Raw genomic sequence first — 13,546 nt, forward strand, 5'->3', positions numbered from 1 at the left:
GCTCGACTGAGCCGCTCGGCCGTGATCGGGAGCTGTACGGGCTATTGTGAATAGCCCGTACAGCACCCCCTCGGTTCTCCTGAACCGAAGGGGTCCTGGGGCCGAAGCTAGCCGAAGGATCGGCCGAAGCTACGGCCAGATCCTTCGGCAGCTTTGTGAATAGACCCCTATGTGCGATATTGGTTTTCTATTTTGAGCGGATAAGTGAAATTTGGGAGAGACATTGGGCAGACTCATCATTTTCAGCTGTTGGTGATTCAGTGGAGAGGGAGACATCAGACACCAGGGAAGTTTGCAGAGCGTTTAAAGGCCACATGGGTGATTAATTGACGAGGAATTGAAGCAAAGAAGTCACAAGTGATTGTGGAACTTTATATGCAATGATTATTTGACTCACTGATGTAATATAAAGAAAGTGAACACAAGGATTTCATCACAGGATTTTCATTTTTGATCATATAATTTTTGGGAATATTTTTATATGGACTTAGTTGGAGTGAACATTTTGTATAATTGTCACTAAGTATATGCACTTAGAGTTTTATAATCATAGAGATAGTGCAGTGTCTTTTGTTTAATACAGTGACTTTCTGCCTTAAGCAACACACCTATTAAAATGATATACTGTATTTATAGCTACAAAGCTCTCAATGTAGATAATTAGTTTATCAATGGAACCAGTTCTTATGCAACTATTAATATTACCCTCAAAAGATGGCTATTTGGGTTCTTCATTAACCACCTTACCTCTTACTTGTCAAAGATGTTTCTGAAAGGGAAGCAAGGTCAGTGTCTATTCCTGTGTAGCCATATTAATGCACTATTGCAACAAAGCAATTGAGTACTATTTGTGACACTTTGTTTATCTGCAGTAACAGTTACATTTTCACGGACAAGCTTTCAGGGCCTTCATCCTTCTTCTAAGGTCCAAGCAGTACTGATACACAATGGTTTAGCAAAATGTTAGGAAGAAATTTGCAGGACAACAATCTCTGAAATAAACTCAGACACATAGTAATGGTAATAAAAGTATGTCGATGATATAGGGAGTAAAGAATTAGGTTTTGGAATGAGAGGTAGGGTGGAGAGTAACAGAGGTGAGAATGGTCAAAGTTTGTCCTGAAAAATAACTGTTGGAGCAAATAAGAAAAGTACCTTGGCCAGTGCTCAACTGTGTTGTCAACTCCAGATCAGACTTGTGTTGCCTGAGATGAGGTAGTCATCTACTTCAAAGAATGGCCCTGAACTGTCCAAAATAAATGTTTCCCAGAAGCCATCAATGCTGACTAAGCAAAATATGTATTTCATGTGAAGGATATCAGTGCTCTATGATTGCTGTAATATATTTGTAGGGAAAGCATAACTACTAAGCTAATAAAGGCCTGTTTTAAAAGGATCCTGTGTTAAGAAAAACCTATAGGCTGCAGTTGCTAACTTTAAAAAAAATGTTAGATACTTCTAGCATCAGTGCTTCCTGAGTAACTGAGCCAGAGCAAGCATACTCCCGGGGAAGTCAGTGTGAAATTAGAGCATCTGATCTGCATTCTTTTTTCCATGTCAGTGAATCAGCATTACCGCCAGACCACTAGCATTTTTGATGGACAAGCCAGCAATGGTAGCCCTCATATTTCCCTCAGTATAGGTTTTCTTTTTTGAGCAAATAAAAATAAAATAAAAAGGATAAGACTAGAACTCATCAACACAAGAATACTTGCAGTAAAATGAAGATAGAAGTGGACATCAAGGCAGTGGCACCACTTGGTGTGCACAAAGGCTCATCCTATTAATAGCAGGCAAAGTTGCAAGCAGAAGAAAAAAAAAGACAATAAAAGACACACAAGATGAGATGTCATGCAGTTAGCAAGCAGTTAAATGAGCTCCAATGATTCGCCTAGAATTAAGAGTCACAATCTACATTTAGGATGGCTTCGAAATTCAGAATCACTGCTGATGAGTATATTTAAGCTAACAAGTGAGAAAAGAGTTACCTTCACACAATTATGATAACATGCGATAATATTATATTTAAATTAAGTTAATAACAGTAACTCACTCTCCCCATGTACTGGTGAAAAAGCTGAAAATGAAAACTGCTAGGGTAAAGGTTTATTTGTTCCTTTCTCCTGGTTCACATAGCAGCCTTGAGGGCTATTATGGGTATAGATGCACCCATAGTTGGTTGTAAGAAAACACTTTGTTAACCCCCTTATTCCCTTCCTTGATTACTAAAACACATTCAGATATATGTCTATTACATATAGATGCATTAAAAGCTGAGTACTAGCTGAAAGACTGCTTAGTATGACATATTTAGTGATATGGATAATCAAACAGGAAATATATTCTGCTAAACTTTGCCATTATCACTAGGAAAATAAAGATTAGGCCTACAAAAATAGAAAAATCTAAGAAGATAAAAAAGTCTGGTATTCTTCCACCATATTTTCAAACATTGTGTGAAAGTAGCTTGCTACAGAGCTGAGAAAATGCAGCCATGAATTGATAGTTAATTATAAAAAAATAGCAGAGTGAAGCAAGACACATGCAGTGTAACTTCACCAAAATGCATGGATATATTTAACATGTTGTAATGTTAACAATCATTCCATAGCATGCCATACAGGAAATGAGAATAGAATAAAAGCAATACTTTTGACGTGGCTATAAATACAACAAACATGTTTTTTTTTTAATAACAGTTACATACTGACTAAACAATTAATAGAAGTTGAAAACAAAATCAAATACCAGAAAATGTTACTGAAAGATTCCTCTAAACTAAATTCTTGTTAAGCAATAAGACCTACCAAATCATCTTGGTCAAAGCAAACATCAGGACCTTTTCTGTACCGTGGATTCTGAGCAAGCAGGCATGGATCAGGTCCATTCGCTGTAGTTTATAATTGAGGAAATGCAATTACATAAATGTGTCAATATACATTCCCCATTGGAAGTATAACTATGGATGAAGTTTAAAAGGATGTTGCCATATAAAACAAAATAGTACAAATCAAATTCAACATAATTAAGGTCACTTTGTTTTCTAACAGTGCAATAGACTTAAACTTCAAGAAAACAGATAACTGCACAGATGAAATATGTATAATGAAGCTGTTTTACCAGCCAAAAGATTTATAAGTCTGTCTATCCAGTACTGAGAATTACACAGTTCTGCCACCCAGTAGACAGGCAGGGGAGATTATATAATTTAAGATATTCCTTATCCTACTTGTCCCTCCTTTGGCCTGTGACTGGAGTGTGAAAGAAGAAGCAGCAGACTGATGACCTCATACCTCCCAACCTTCATAAGATGAGAAAGAGTGACACCTTTGAGCACAAAATATCTAGGCAAAGAATACAGCCCAATTTAGATTGTGATATGATTACATTTGGTGGCATGTGATACAATTACATTCGGTTAGGAATCAATCACTATCCCTGAACACCTGATCGAGAGAGTGATTGACTCCTAAACACATGCAATCGTATCACATACAATTACATGCGGTGTTCAAATGCAGCTGTCACCCTATTATTAACTTGAATGGGTAACAGCTGCCACTGCCTACTAAATGGCATATTAGGGATTCTTGCTGCAGGAAATCACAAGTTGCTGATGCAGGAATCGCACCTAGATGGGAATGGAACCTAAAGGTGCCCATACACCTTACAATAATCTGCCAATTTTTGGCCGTGATCGCATTTTCATCCGAAAATCTGCCAGTTGATGGGAAGTGCACAACCGCAATTACTGTACAACTGCCAGATTTTCGTCTCTCCAAATGAAGGACAGTCAGGAGCTACGGATGACCTCCCCTCTCTGCTCTACTCCAATCAACATGCTTCTTGCATTGACGCACTGCTGACTAGCTCCTTTCTGCTGTTTGTCCCTTCCTCTTTCTTAACTCTGCTGTAAAGGGAGTACAAGAGGCTTATACCAAGTCAAATTTAGGTACTTATGCTGCTTACAATTAAAAAAAATACATGCCTTTAATACGCCTGATCAACCTTAAAATTACCCTGTCTAATATTTTAAATATGTTCAGTTCTAATAATATGACAAAATAGTATTATCCCTATGGGATTAAATAAGTTCCATGTTTGGTTTAGTTGGTATTTTGACAGAAAGGATACAGCGTTGTTCTGCTTGTATTAGAGGTTGTTGATCACAAGCATCACATGTGTGACGACTGTCTACTATTATGAAGAGCAAATTGGTGTTGGCAAGCTTTTCAACATGGTAGATTCTGAAAACAAAATCAAAGGAAATTGTCCTCTTTATTACCAACAATTAAACAAAAATGCACACAAAGCTATAGCAAAATGGAAAACTGCAAAAAGACCCGTTTGGTTTATTATGGCTTAATGCCACGAGAGAGGCCAATTACCAGTTTTGGAATGCTATCAATGTAGTGAATAGGGATGAGCACAGATTTAGACTCAACTCGGTTCGAATCTGAGCTCCTTTGAATAAGGAATTGCCATGGGCACGTCCACCCAATCAGCAGCAGACCAGGGATTCCTCACCTCACAACTGCATGTAAACAAAGGGGCAGGATGCTTGTGCTGACATCATTTACCATATATGGCCACATTATTAGGCCATATTAGACAAATGTCATATACTAAACATAGGTATGCCATCATATAAGGTCAATGACATCCCTGCATCCCGTCCCTTTGCTTATGTAATTCCCCACACGTTGCGCATTGGGTGGCAGGTAAGGATTCAGTGGAGTGCAGGTTTGGACTGGGTTTGGTCCCAACCTGAGCTCATCCCTAATAGTGAAGGACTTATCACATGGTTCCAATGTAATATTAACAAAAACATTACTAATGCATCATTATGATCAGGTCTTTTTTGTCTCTGGAAAGAAAAGTTGGTTAATATAACAGCTATGAAACAGTATCCTTTTACTGACTAATAAGGGTTTACCTTGTGCAGGTGATGCAGTCTAGATGCCCATTAAAAGATGTAGTGTTATCTTCAAAAAAATATTGGGTTTGTTCAGTGATACAGCTCTGCTTTGACATAATGGAAGAAAAGTCATCATCATCAAATTCAGCTGCAAGACAAGAATAGGTCATAAGTAAGGTAAGTGAGTAAGGGTCACCATATACTTTCAATCTGACTGTACAATCTTTGTACAATCAACTGTGGTTTAACCAAATCTATGTAATACAAGAACCTAGCTAATCTATCCAATTTGTATCAAGTCAGGGAGGCCCTTGCACTATATAGTTGTTATCTAAATATCTAAAGGACATACTGTAGAGCCTGAGACATATGTAAAGTCTTATGTATTATGCCTAAGACATAAGTAATAAGATTTAAGGACTTAAGGCCGTGACACACTGCACGCGAAGCAGCGCGGAGCGGTGGCGCGCTGCCTTTGCGAGCAGTGTGTCATGTCACTTTCTTCTCGGCACCTCAACTTGCGAGAGCTCGCAGAGCTGAGCGTGCCGAGATGAACAATTTCAACTTCAGCCAATCGGCTCGCGCGTATAAACCGGCGCGACGGGATGCGACGTCTGGCCGGTTGTTACAGACGAGCTGATTGGCTGAAGGTGCAGTCAATCATCTGACTGCACTCAGCTCACACACTGCACGCGAAACTCCGTGCCGGAGAGCTTTGCTTCGCTCTGCACGGCTTCGCGTGCAGTGTGTCACGGCCTTTAACCTGCATTTAGAAATTATGTAATACTTGAAACTGTATTATCATGGCAGTATAGAATATGTAGTAATTTTAAATATTACATGGGAACAGTACAGTTAATATATGCAGAATGTATATAGATGAGGTAAGCAGACTTGTGCCAATACAATAAAGTGATTCTCAGGCCTAAAATGTGCATTTTTTCATGTGTGCAGATGATTAAGGGTCCTATAATTTTTGTCCATGCCATTTTGATTTGTTTATTATTTGAAGTGTTCTGTTGAACCAAAGTCAAATTAATTAGTTATTTGCGAAAAAAAATTGTGGGGGATTGTTTTGTGGAAGGGTACTAACTAAGGGTACTAACAACTTAGTCCACTTCTCTAGATATATAATATATAGTTTTATAAGGTCTAAATTTAGTAGTTTCCCTTAGGTCACTTACCAAAGCCAAGTGATATTGTTACAAATTGCTACAAGGATATAGTTTAATACATTACAGTTATGGGGCTTTCTAAGAACATATCAGTTTCATCACATTTCATCATGTACTTTTCTAAATTCCACTTAACAGCTGTTTTAATTCCTGCAATGGTAAATTGCATTGCACGTTTTGTTTTATTGAAGTATAACAGTAAAAATAAAGTGGAATTTGAATTAATTTATACTGTAGAAATGCACAATGTGTTCTTAACAGAAGACAGACAGAAATATCTATTGATATATAAAAACCTAACAAAATAATTTATCACAATGAATATGAAGATGTATTACAATAAACACTGCTTTTTGGGTTATGTGGTTGAATTGCCTCATGATGGTAACCACTAGTGTCGGTTAATTCTTTAAAATATACAAGATTAGTGTTATACAGTACAATATCCACAAGAAAACTAAAGGAAGAATGCCTTAAATCAATATATAGTTACATAGTATTTGAGGTTGAATAAAGACATCAGTCCATCAAGTCCAACCCATTAGGATCTCATTCTAGGAGTACCTGTACCCCTGTATATTACGGTCCCTTAAGAAATCGTCCAAAAATTTCTTGAACAATTCCACATTATTTGCTGAAATCACCGCCTGTGGCAGTGAGTTCCAGACCCTAACTGATCTTACTGTGAAGAACCCCCTTCGCCCCTTGTGCTGGAATTTTTTATAATGTGCAAAGCAGTCACTACTCCAAGCTCACTCCTATGATGGAATATAATCTTGATACAAATTAGTAAACTAAACGTGAGATTGTAGTTCATCACAGGAGTAAGCTTAAAGTGCTGGCTACTTTACAGCACACTCAAAAGCATGGGGAACAAAAGTAGCCATCCTCCAGAAGGAAGGACAGTGTCAGCATGAATTCAGAGATTATTTGAGGATCTACAGCTGAGTGATGCACAAATAAACTGCATCTTTCTTCATAGTTAAGATACTGGAATGCATTTTTAAGATTTCCCTCCTGAGTTTAGCATCAGTTTGCATATGCATACTTTACAAAGCAAAAACAAATGGTTTAAATTTGGTTGATGAATATAATTTAAAACACGAATACATAAAACATTATTCAGACATACCAGCCTCGTTAAAGTTTGGAAAGGTAAGACTCCAGAGTAACTGCTGTAATATAGACCTAAGGCATAAACTATTAATTAGTATTTCAATTTATTATAAGTAAAGAAGCATACAATTTTCATTAGTAACAGCAAACAGCTTTACACGTTAGCATTCTCAGTAGTGTCTGCTGTAAAGAACACCAAGTAAAACATTTTTATATGTGGATCACAGTGCAGCAATCACAGCTGTATATCAAGTTTTGTTTTACTAGATTGTGTTTCTGTGTATCCAGCTCTGCAGTTCCTGCAGATCCAGTTAGAGAGTGGATATGTTATTTAGAAATATTTTTTTGAAACTTTTCTTTGAAAACAAATGTAGTAAAGGTAAATTACATACATTGCAAGGATCTTAGCAGTGGGTATAACAATAGCTATAGCTGCCCGCAGGTTGGCTGTGGGCCCTGGGGTATAACAGGGGCCTATTAGGAGGGCTGATTAGGAAAACTAAACTGTGAGGTTTCAAGTATAGAAGGGTTGATTTTATTAAACCATTGCACCGCGCTGAACCTCTCTTAACAATATATAATAAACAAAGAGTGTGTCTAAATACTGAAAACAACTTAACCCCTACGGAAAAGTGATATAATTTGTAAACTTAAATAAATCAAACTCCTATAAATAATTTGAATCCTAGGTGATTATTATTTATTGGAGATTAATTATTCATTGGAGTTTGATTTATTTAAGTTTACAAAGTATATGACGTTTCCCATAGGGGTTAATTTGTTTTCAGCATTTAGACACACTCTTTGTTTATTATATAATGTTAAGAGAGGTTCAGCGCGGTGCAATGGTTTAGGAATTTCACACTACATATTTGGCTCAGCAGGTGACTTTGTTTATTTATTTATTTAATTTTGACACTTATCTTATTGGGATCCATTTAGTGTGGATTAGCTGTTAGAATATAGAAGGGTTGATGTCAGACTTCAGGATCATCTAGTCATAGATTCCCCTCTGTGCAGTAAGAAGCACTTGCTTATCTATTCTATCATAGCAGTGTAGATTTACTGCCCACTAACCTTCTTCTAGAGACTGCAAATTAACCAACCCTGTATGCCCAATGCAATCACAAACTCAGAGTTTCACATCTGCTAAAACCTTCTAGGAGGTCTGCGGTTTGTAGTTCTGCAAAAAAGTTTAATGAAGCTTAAAATATCATTATGGGTACTATTCATGCTACTATAACTTTTACCCACAACACTGCTCACTAGTAGTGCACTGACTATGCTGACAGCTCTCGTGCTGCCTGTCCTTGTTGTCACATGTTGTCAAAGTAGACACTGCCAGAAACTACAGGGAGAGTTAGCCGGGGGGGTGGGGGGTGCCAAAGTTTTGCTATGGAGCCCTATGATTTGTAGTTACACCCCTGAATTGTAGCAAACCTTACTGTCAACTATTTCCTTTCACTGTTGTGAAGATATTGCTATAGGTCTTATACTGAACTTTCCTAAACTGAATAACTGAGGGAAGATCTGCCTTCATTATCATCACCTCATCAGTGAAAGGATTATTGTAAGGAAATGAACCCACTGGCATTCCTTCAGTCTTACTTTGTGAAAGTACCTCACTATAAATGAACAGATCTGAGTTTATCTAATGTACTTCCTTTCCTTGCTCCTAGCATTTGAATGGAGCAACATTAACAGAGTGGAAGAAATGAGTGCATGCTCTTGAGGAAGGAAACATAAAATAAAACCTGTTTTCTCATGTCAGTTTTACATTAAGGCAGACCTCCCACTTACCATTTACACTGTAATGTCCTATACCAATCTATAGAACATAAACAGGTACAGATCTTTCACTACTAAAATTGTTCTAACGTACATACTTAATTTAGAAGGGTTTAACCTTAGCAAACTGGAGTTTCATTTTAATATTTATTATATGATGAGTGGCTAATGGTAGTTGTCTGGTACAACTACAACTGGTTCTACTACAACAAGTACAAATGTGACCCCTCATTTAAAGTCTGAGCCATAAAACCCGTAATTTAAATAGGACCTTTACCAATCAGTTTAATTAGTTACAGTTACCTTTTAGGCATGCCAACTGTCAAGGTTGCCAGTGTGCTCCGTTGAACATTTAAGTCCTCAAATGGCTGGTGTTATAGATGATCACATGTGCAGCGCCATGGCAAATGCAATTCAAATAGAGGCTAAGGTGGCACCTGCCTTGTCTGTATGTAATAGGAGGCAGTAGTTCTGCTTTAAATGTGTTCTGAATTATGAGATTAGGCTATAATCACAAACATTCCTATTTTTTATTTTTACATTGTTATATCAAAAATTATTACTTACCAAGCAGCAGCAGAAGCCCACCATCCAAGATTTAAAATGTCAGCTATTGTAGGCTATAAAAGATATTGGGTTTAGTATGCAATAATAGTACGGGTGTATGTTCAATAGTAGTTTGATGGTATTACCTACCACAAACACAGAGCGGGGAGCAGCTGTCCTCGCTGGCTCTTCACCTGGATCACACACAGACTGGTAGTCATAAGACTTATTAAATGCATATACAGAAATATTGACAAGCTTTTTCATCAGGCTTGGGTCAATCTCTCCAAAGAATTTCCCAATCTAGAGATGCATAAAAATGGACAAAACAGATACGAATGCATTAAGGCACACAGATTCATGTTTTTTATAAAAATTAAGAGACCAGGGAACAGCAGATGAAAAGTAATGTACAGTTTACACATTGACATAGATATAATTCCTCCCTCAGCTTGGACCATTGTCACTCACATCCTCTATGCAGCAACCGTTTCCATTGCCAGGCATTGGTGTTCATCTTCACCTCCGAATTTCTCGGAACTCATACATTTAATAAACCTACAATGTTCTTATGAGACAATGTTTGCTTATAAAAATCATCGGTACCACACTTTTTACAAAAATTGGAAAATGTGGCTTCAAAATACATATTGTTCATTGTGACTACTGTCTTTGTCTATTAGTGTGTTTTAGTTAGTGTTTACCGTCCTCTTCTAACTATCCTTTCTTTCTTCATGACTCATCTTCAAAGATTCTGAACCGTCCTGTTGCTCAACCTACTATAGCTACCCCTTTAGATTCCATAGAGGCGCTAGAACGAGCACACCTTACTTAGTATAGCAATGTTATATACTATACTGTACCAATATACAAGTTATTTTCGAAGTGTACGCAATTGTGCTATGTTATGCATTCTTCTTTCTGTAAATTGAAAATGCTTAATAAAGAAATATTGATTAAGTAAAAAAAAAATAATAAAGTAATGTACAGGAGTGAAAACCCAGGCAAACAGTTGAAAACACACATAAAATATATATACTGTATGTTCAGTGTTCTAAATACTAAAGGATTTGTAACATTGTACTACAAATCTTTTGATCTATTCACATATGTCCCATTGCAAAATCAAGCAGGTGACACACTTGTTTCCTGGTTCAGAAATACAGCTTCCTATATCACCTCTCTCTTTTATTTACGATGGGGGGCCCTATCTATTTACTAGTTTTGCAGTTCACTAGAAGTGTTACATTATAATTGCAAACAAAAAGGCAGTTAAGCTTAATATGAAATGTCACATTTGTTTTTAAAAAAATGGGGTAATTTAGCTTTACTGCAATCTCATGTTTAGTTCCAGAGTTGTAAATAGAAACACTACACCCCCAATGTAAAATTTTGTATGTGAAGCAGATTTTGTAGGTAATTTTACAGAAAATAAACATTCCAGTGTAATAAATCTATAAAAAATGCTGAACATGATTTGCTACTTGATCACACTCGTTGTGACACACCCTGGTGCAATGACATGCAGTGAGGTGTGGTGCATTGCATAAAACTGCAGCATATCTACTTTTTATGCAAAGCATCACAATCCACCTCAAAACAGCATTATCATGTAAACAGAACTTATTGAAAACAACTGTTCAGGACTGGGATTCAACAGCCAGGACATTAAAACAAGTAACCGAGAAGCAGGGTGGAATACTGGTCCTTGGGACAGCAGGACTGGACAATCTGGAAGTTTAACTAGATCCCTGTACCGAGGTCAACTGGGCCATTTGGCAGCAATAAAGAACACCTGCATTCCCTCCACCTTGATCCTGCAAAGGTGGCAAAAAAAAGAGTTTCTGAGGAGGGAAGGCATAGATCGAGGTGAACTAATTCCACGGAGTCATCCACTGCCCAGGGATCCCTGGTCCTGGTGAAAAACATATCCAGTATGTTGTAGACCTTTATGCAAAGTGAATGGCAGGGCGACTCATGGACTGCAAGGTTAGAGAAATTTGATTTTTTCCAGTGGAAGGAAGAACCTGTACAGGGCCATGTTTAAGACTATTCCCAAGTGCTCAAAGCCAAATGATGAGAGGCTTCAAGACACATCTGAAGCTCTGCAGGGTTTGTATCATTCAATTAACTTTGGACAATAAGACTTCTGCTGACAGTTCTTTGAGGAGTAGGTTGTCCAAGTACACCATTTTTGCGATATCTTCAGACCCAAGCAGAGCTAAAGCAGAGGACAGAAATTTGTCTGGGTGAAGGTGAGTGATTACTGATCTGGTAGATTCCATATAGAGTTTTGCAACCACAATAACTTATTGAGAATCTTTAGGGTGGGAAAAAGGCAACCCACCCGCGAATTTTGGGACAGTGAATACGTTGGAAGAGAGCCCCTTAAATACTTCTGCCTCCAGAACAGGGACTATGACCCCCTGAGAAAGAAGCTGATCTAGGGCAGTGAAGACATCCATCTTTGAGGAGATTTTGGCATGTTTGACAACAGGAAGCATGGGGGAGGCAGAGAGTGAAACTCCAGTTTGCAGCCCATTACAACGCTCTGAACCCAGGCTTTGGCAATGTCCCAGATACATGAGGCCAAGAAGGCTAACAGATGTCCCCCCACAATTATAAGTGGGGGTATCCCTTCATTGTTCCCATATTTTACAGGCTTGGAGGGCCAGAACCTATGATGGAACTGAGTGCCTGGCTTGGGTTTGGAACCTGGGGCCTGGGAGGGATGATAGAAACTTTTCTTAAAGGAGGAAGCAGAAGATTTTGCTAGTGGGGGTAAGCTCTTGCCCCGCTGTGAATTCCTTGTGAGTATCTAAGGATACACGAAAAAGGTAAACTAGCATTTAAGCTATAGATCTGTCATATGTGAACAAAAAGGAGAGTCATCCCTGAGGTCAGTCAGGGGGTACATGCCAGGCTATTGATGCAATAGCGCAGGGCCACAGGAAAAAGTTCTAGTCGTAAATGACAAGGTCTACAAAATGACCCCATGGTCCCTAGCCAAAAGATTTACACCATATATATAGATAAGGTTTGACAAGCAGCCATGGTGACAGCAGCAAGTTGCATAGCCAGCTCTGCAAGGGCAAATATGGCTTTAAACAGGGCTTCTAACCTCTTCTCCAAGTTGTACTTAAAAACAACATCATCTTCTACAGGGATCCTCAAGGTTGTGCAGGATCCAATGCAGTATCCAGTGCCCTGAACACATTATTTGCTCAGCATCTTCCTTCTGGCTGGGTCCAGGTATGGTCCATCAGGTCTTAGCCAAGGAAAAAAACAAACAATCTGAATCGTTGTTGAAAGGTGCCACAGTAGCTGTGAGCATATTTTGTGAACTAACTAGAAGAGTCTTGAAGTAGAAAAGTATAGAAAAAGATGTGCTTGTCAGGAACCAGAGCATCTGCTGGTGGCAGTGACATGCTTGGATCTGTAGCTTGTAGTTCCAGTGCCACCAGTGAGTGTCTCTCAGCAATTAAAAATGGTAAGTATTCATGCTTATGGATACCGCCCCCTCACAAATGATTATATGTGACAGCCGCAGTGAAAAAAATCAGAAGAATCCCTCCAAACAAAAAATATCAAACAAAGTGCACCACGCTATCTCCCCATTCCTCTTTCTCTCCATCTGCTAATTGCAGCAGAGAGTTTTGAATGTGAACAAATCCAAATAAATCTGTGATAAAAGTGAAAAAAACAATCAATGCAATTAGTAAACAAAAAATGAATAATGACTGGTGTTAAAGTCCATGGACATCCACATATGGATGAATTGATGCAATCATCAGATATCTTCCACGTGTTCCACCTTCGTGCAATCTAACTTATACTAAACACTCACCAGATTCACAAGGTATAACAGCAATATGAGTTTACTCATAAAGGTAATCTCTTCTAGCTAACTCTCTGTGTGTATATATATATATATATTTAAAATAAAAAAATACAAATATTCCCACCTAAATTAAATCCCAATTTGCAAAAATGATGGATAATG

At 38.0% G+C, this 13,546-nt stretch overlaps 1 protein-coding gene across 1 annotated transcript in view; it reads right to left on the minus strand.

The window, feature by feature from the left end:
• The window catches only part of CACNA2D1 (calcium voltage-gated channel auxiliary subunit alpha2delta 1), a gene marked incomplete at its 5' end in the record, with an annotated part of 205,838 nt that overhangs the window by 7,201 nt on the left and 185,091 nt on the right, over positions 1 to 13,546 (minus strand). The window contains 6 exons of the mRNA XM_018563565.1: positions 2,808 to 2,890; positions 4,135 to 4,247; positions 4,937 to 5,066; positions 7,226 to 7,281; positions 9,565 to 9,617; positions 9,694 to 9,846. Coding sequence (XP_018419067.1) covers positions 2,808 to 2,890; positions 4,135 to 4,247; positions 4,937 to 5,066; positions 7,226 to 7,281; positions 9,565 to 9,617; positions 9,694 to 9,846 — 588 coding nt within the window. The remainder of the gene's footprint in view (positions 1 to 2,807; positions 2,891 to 4,134; positions 4,248 to 4,936; positions 5,067 to 7,225; positions 7,282 to 9,564; positions 9,618 to 9,693; positions 9,847 to 13,546) is intronic.

Source organism: Nanorana parkeri, unplaced genomic scaffold (assembly GCF_000935625.1).
Source record: "Nanorana parkeri isolate BGI_ZX_2015 unplaced genomic scaffold, ASM93562v1 scaffold676, whole genome shotgun sequence".
Classification (NCBI taxonomy): domain Eukaryota; kingdom Metazoa; phylum Chordata; class Amphibia; order Anura; family Dicroglossidae; genus Nanorana; species Nanorana parkeri.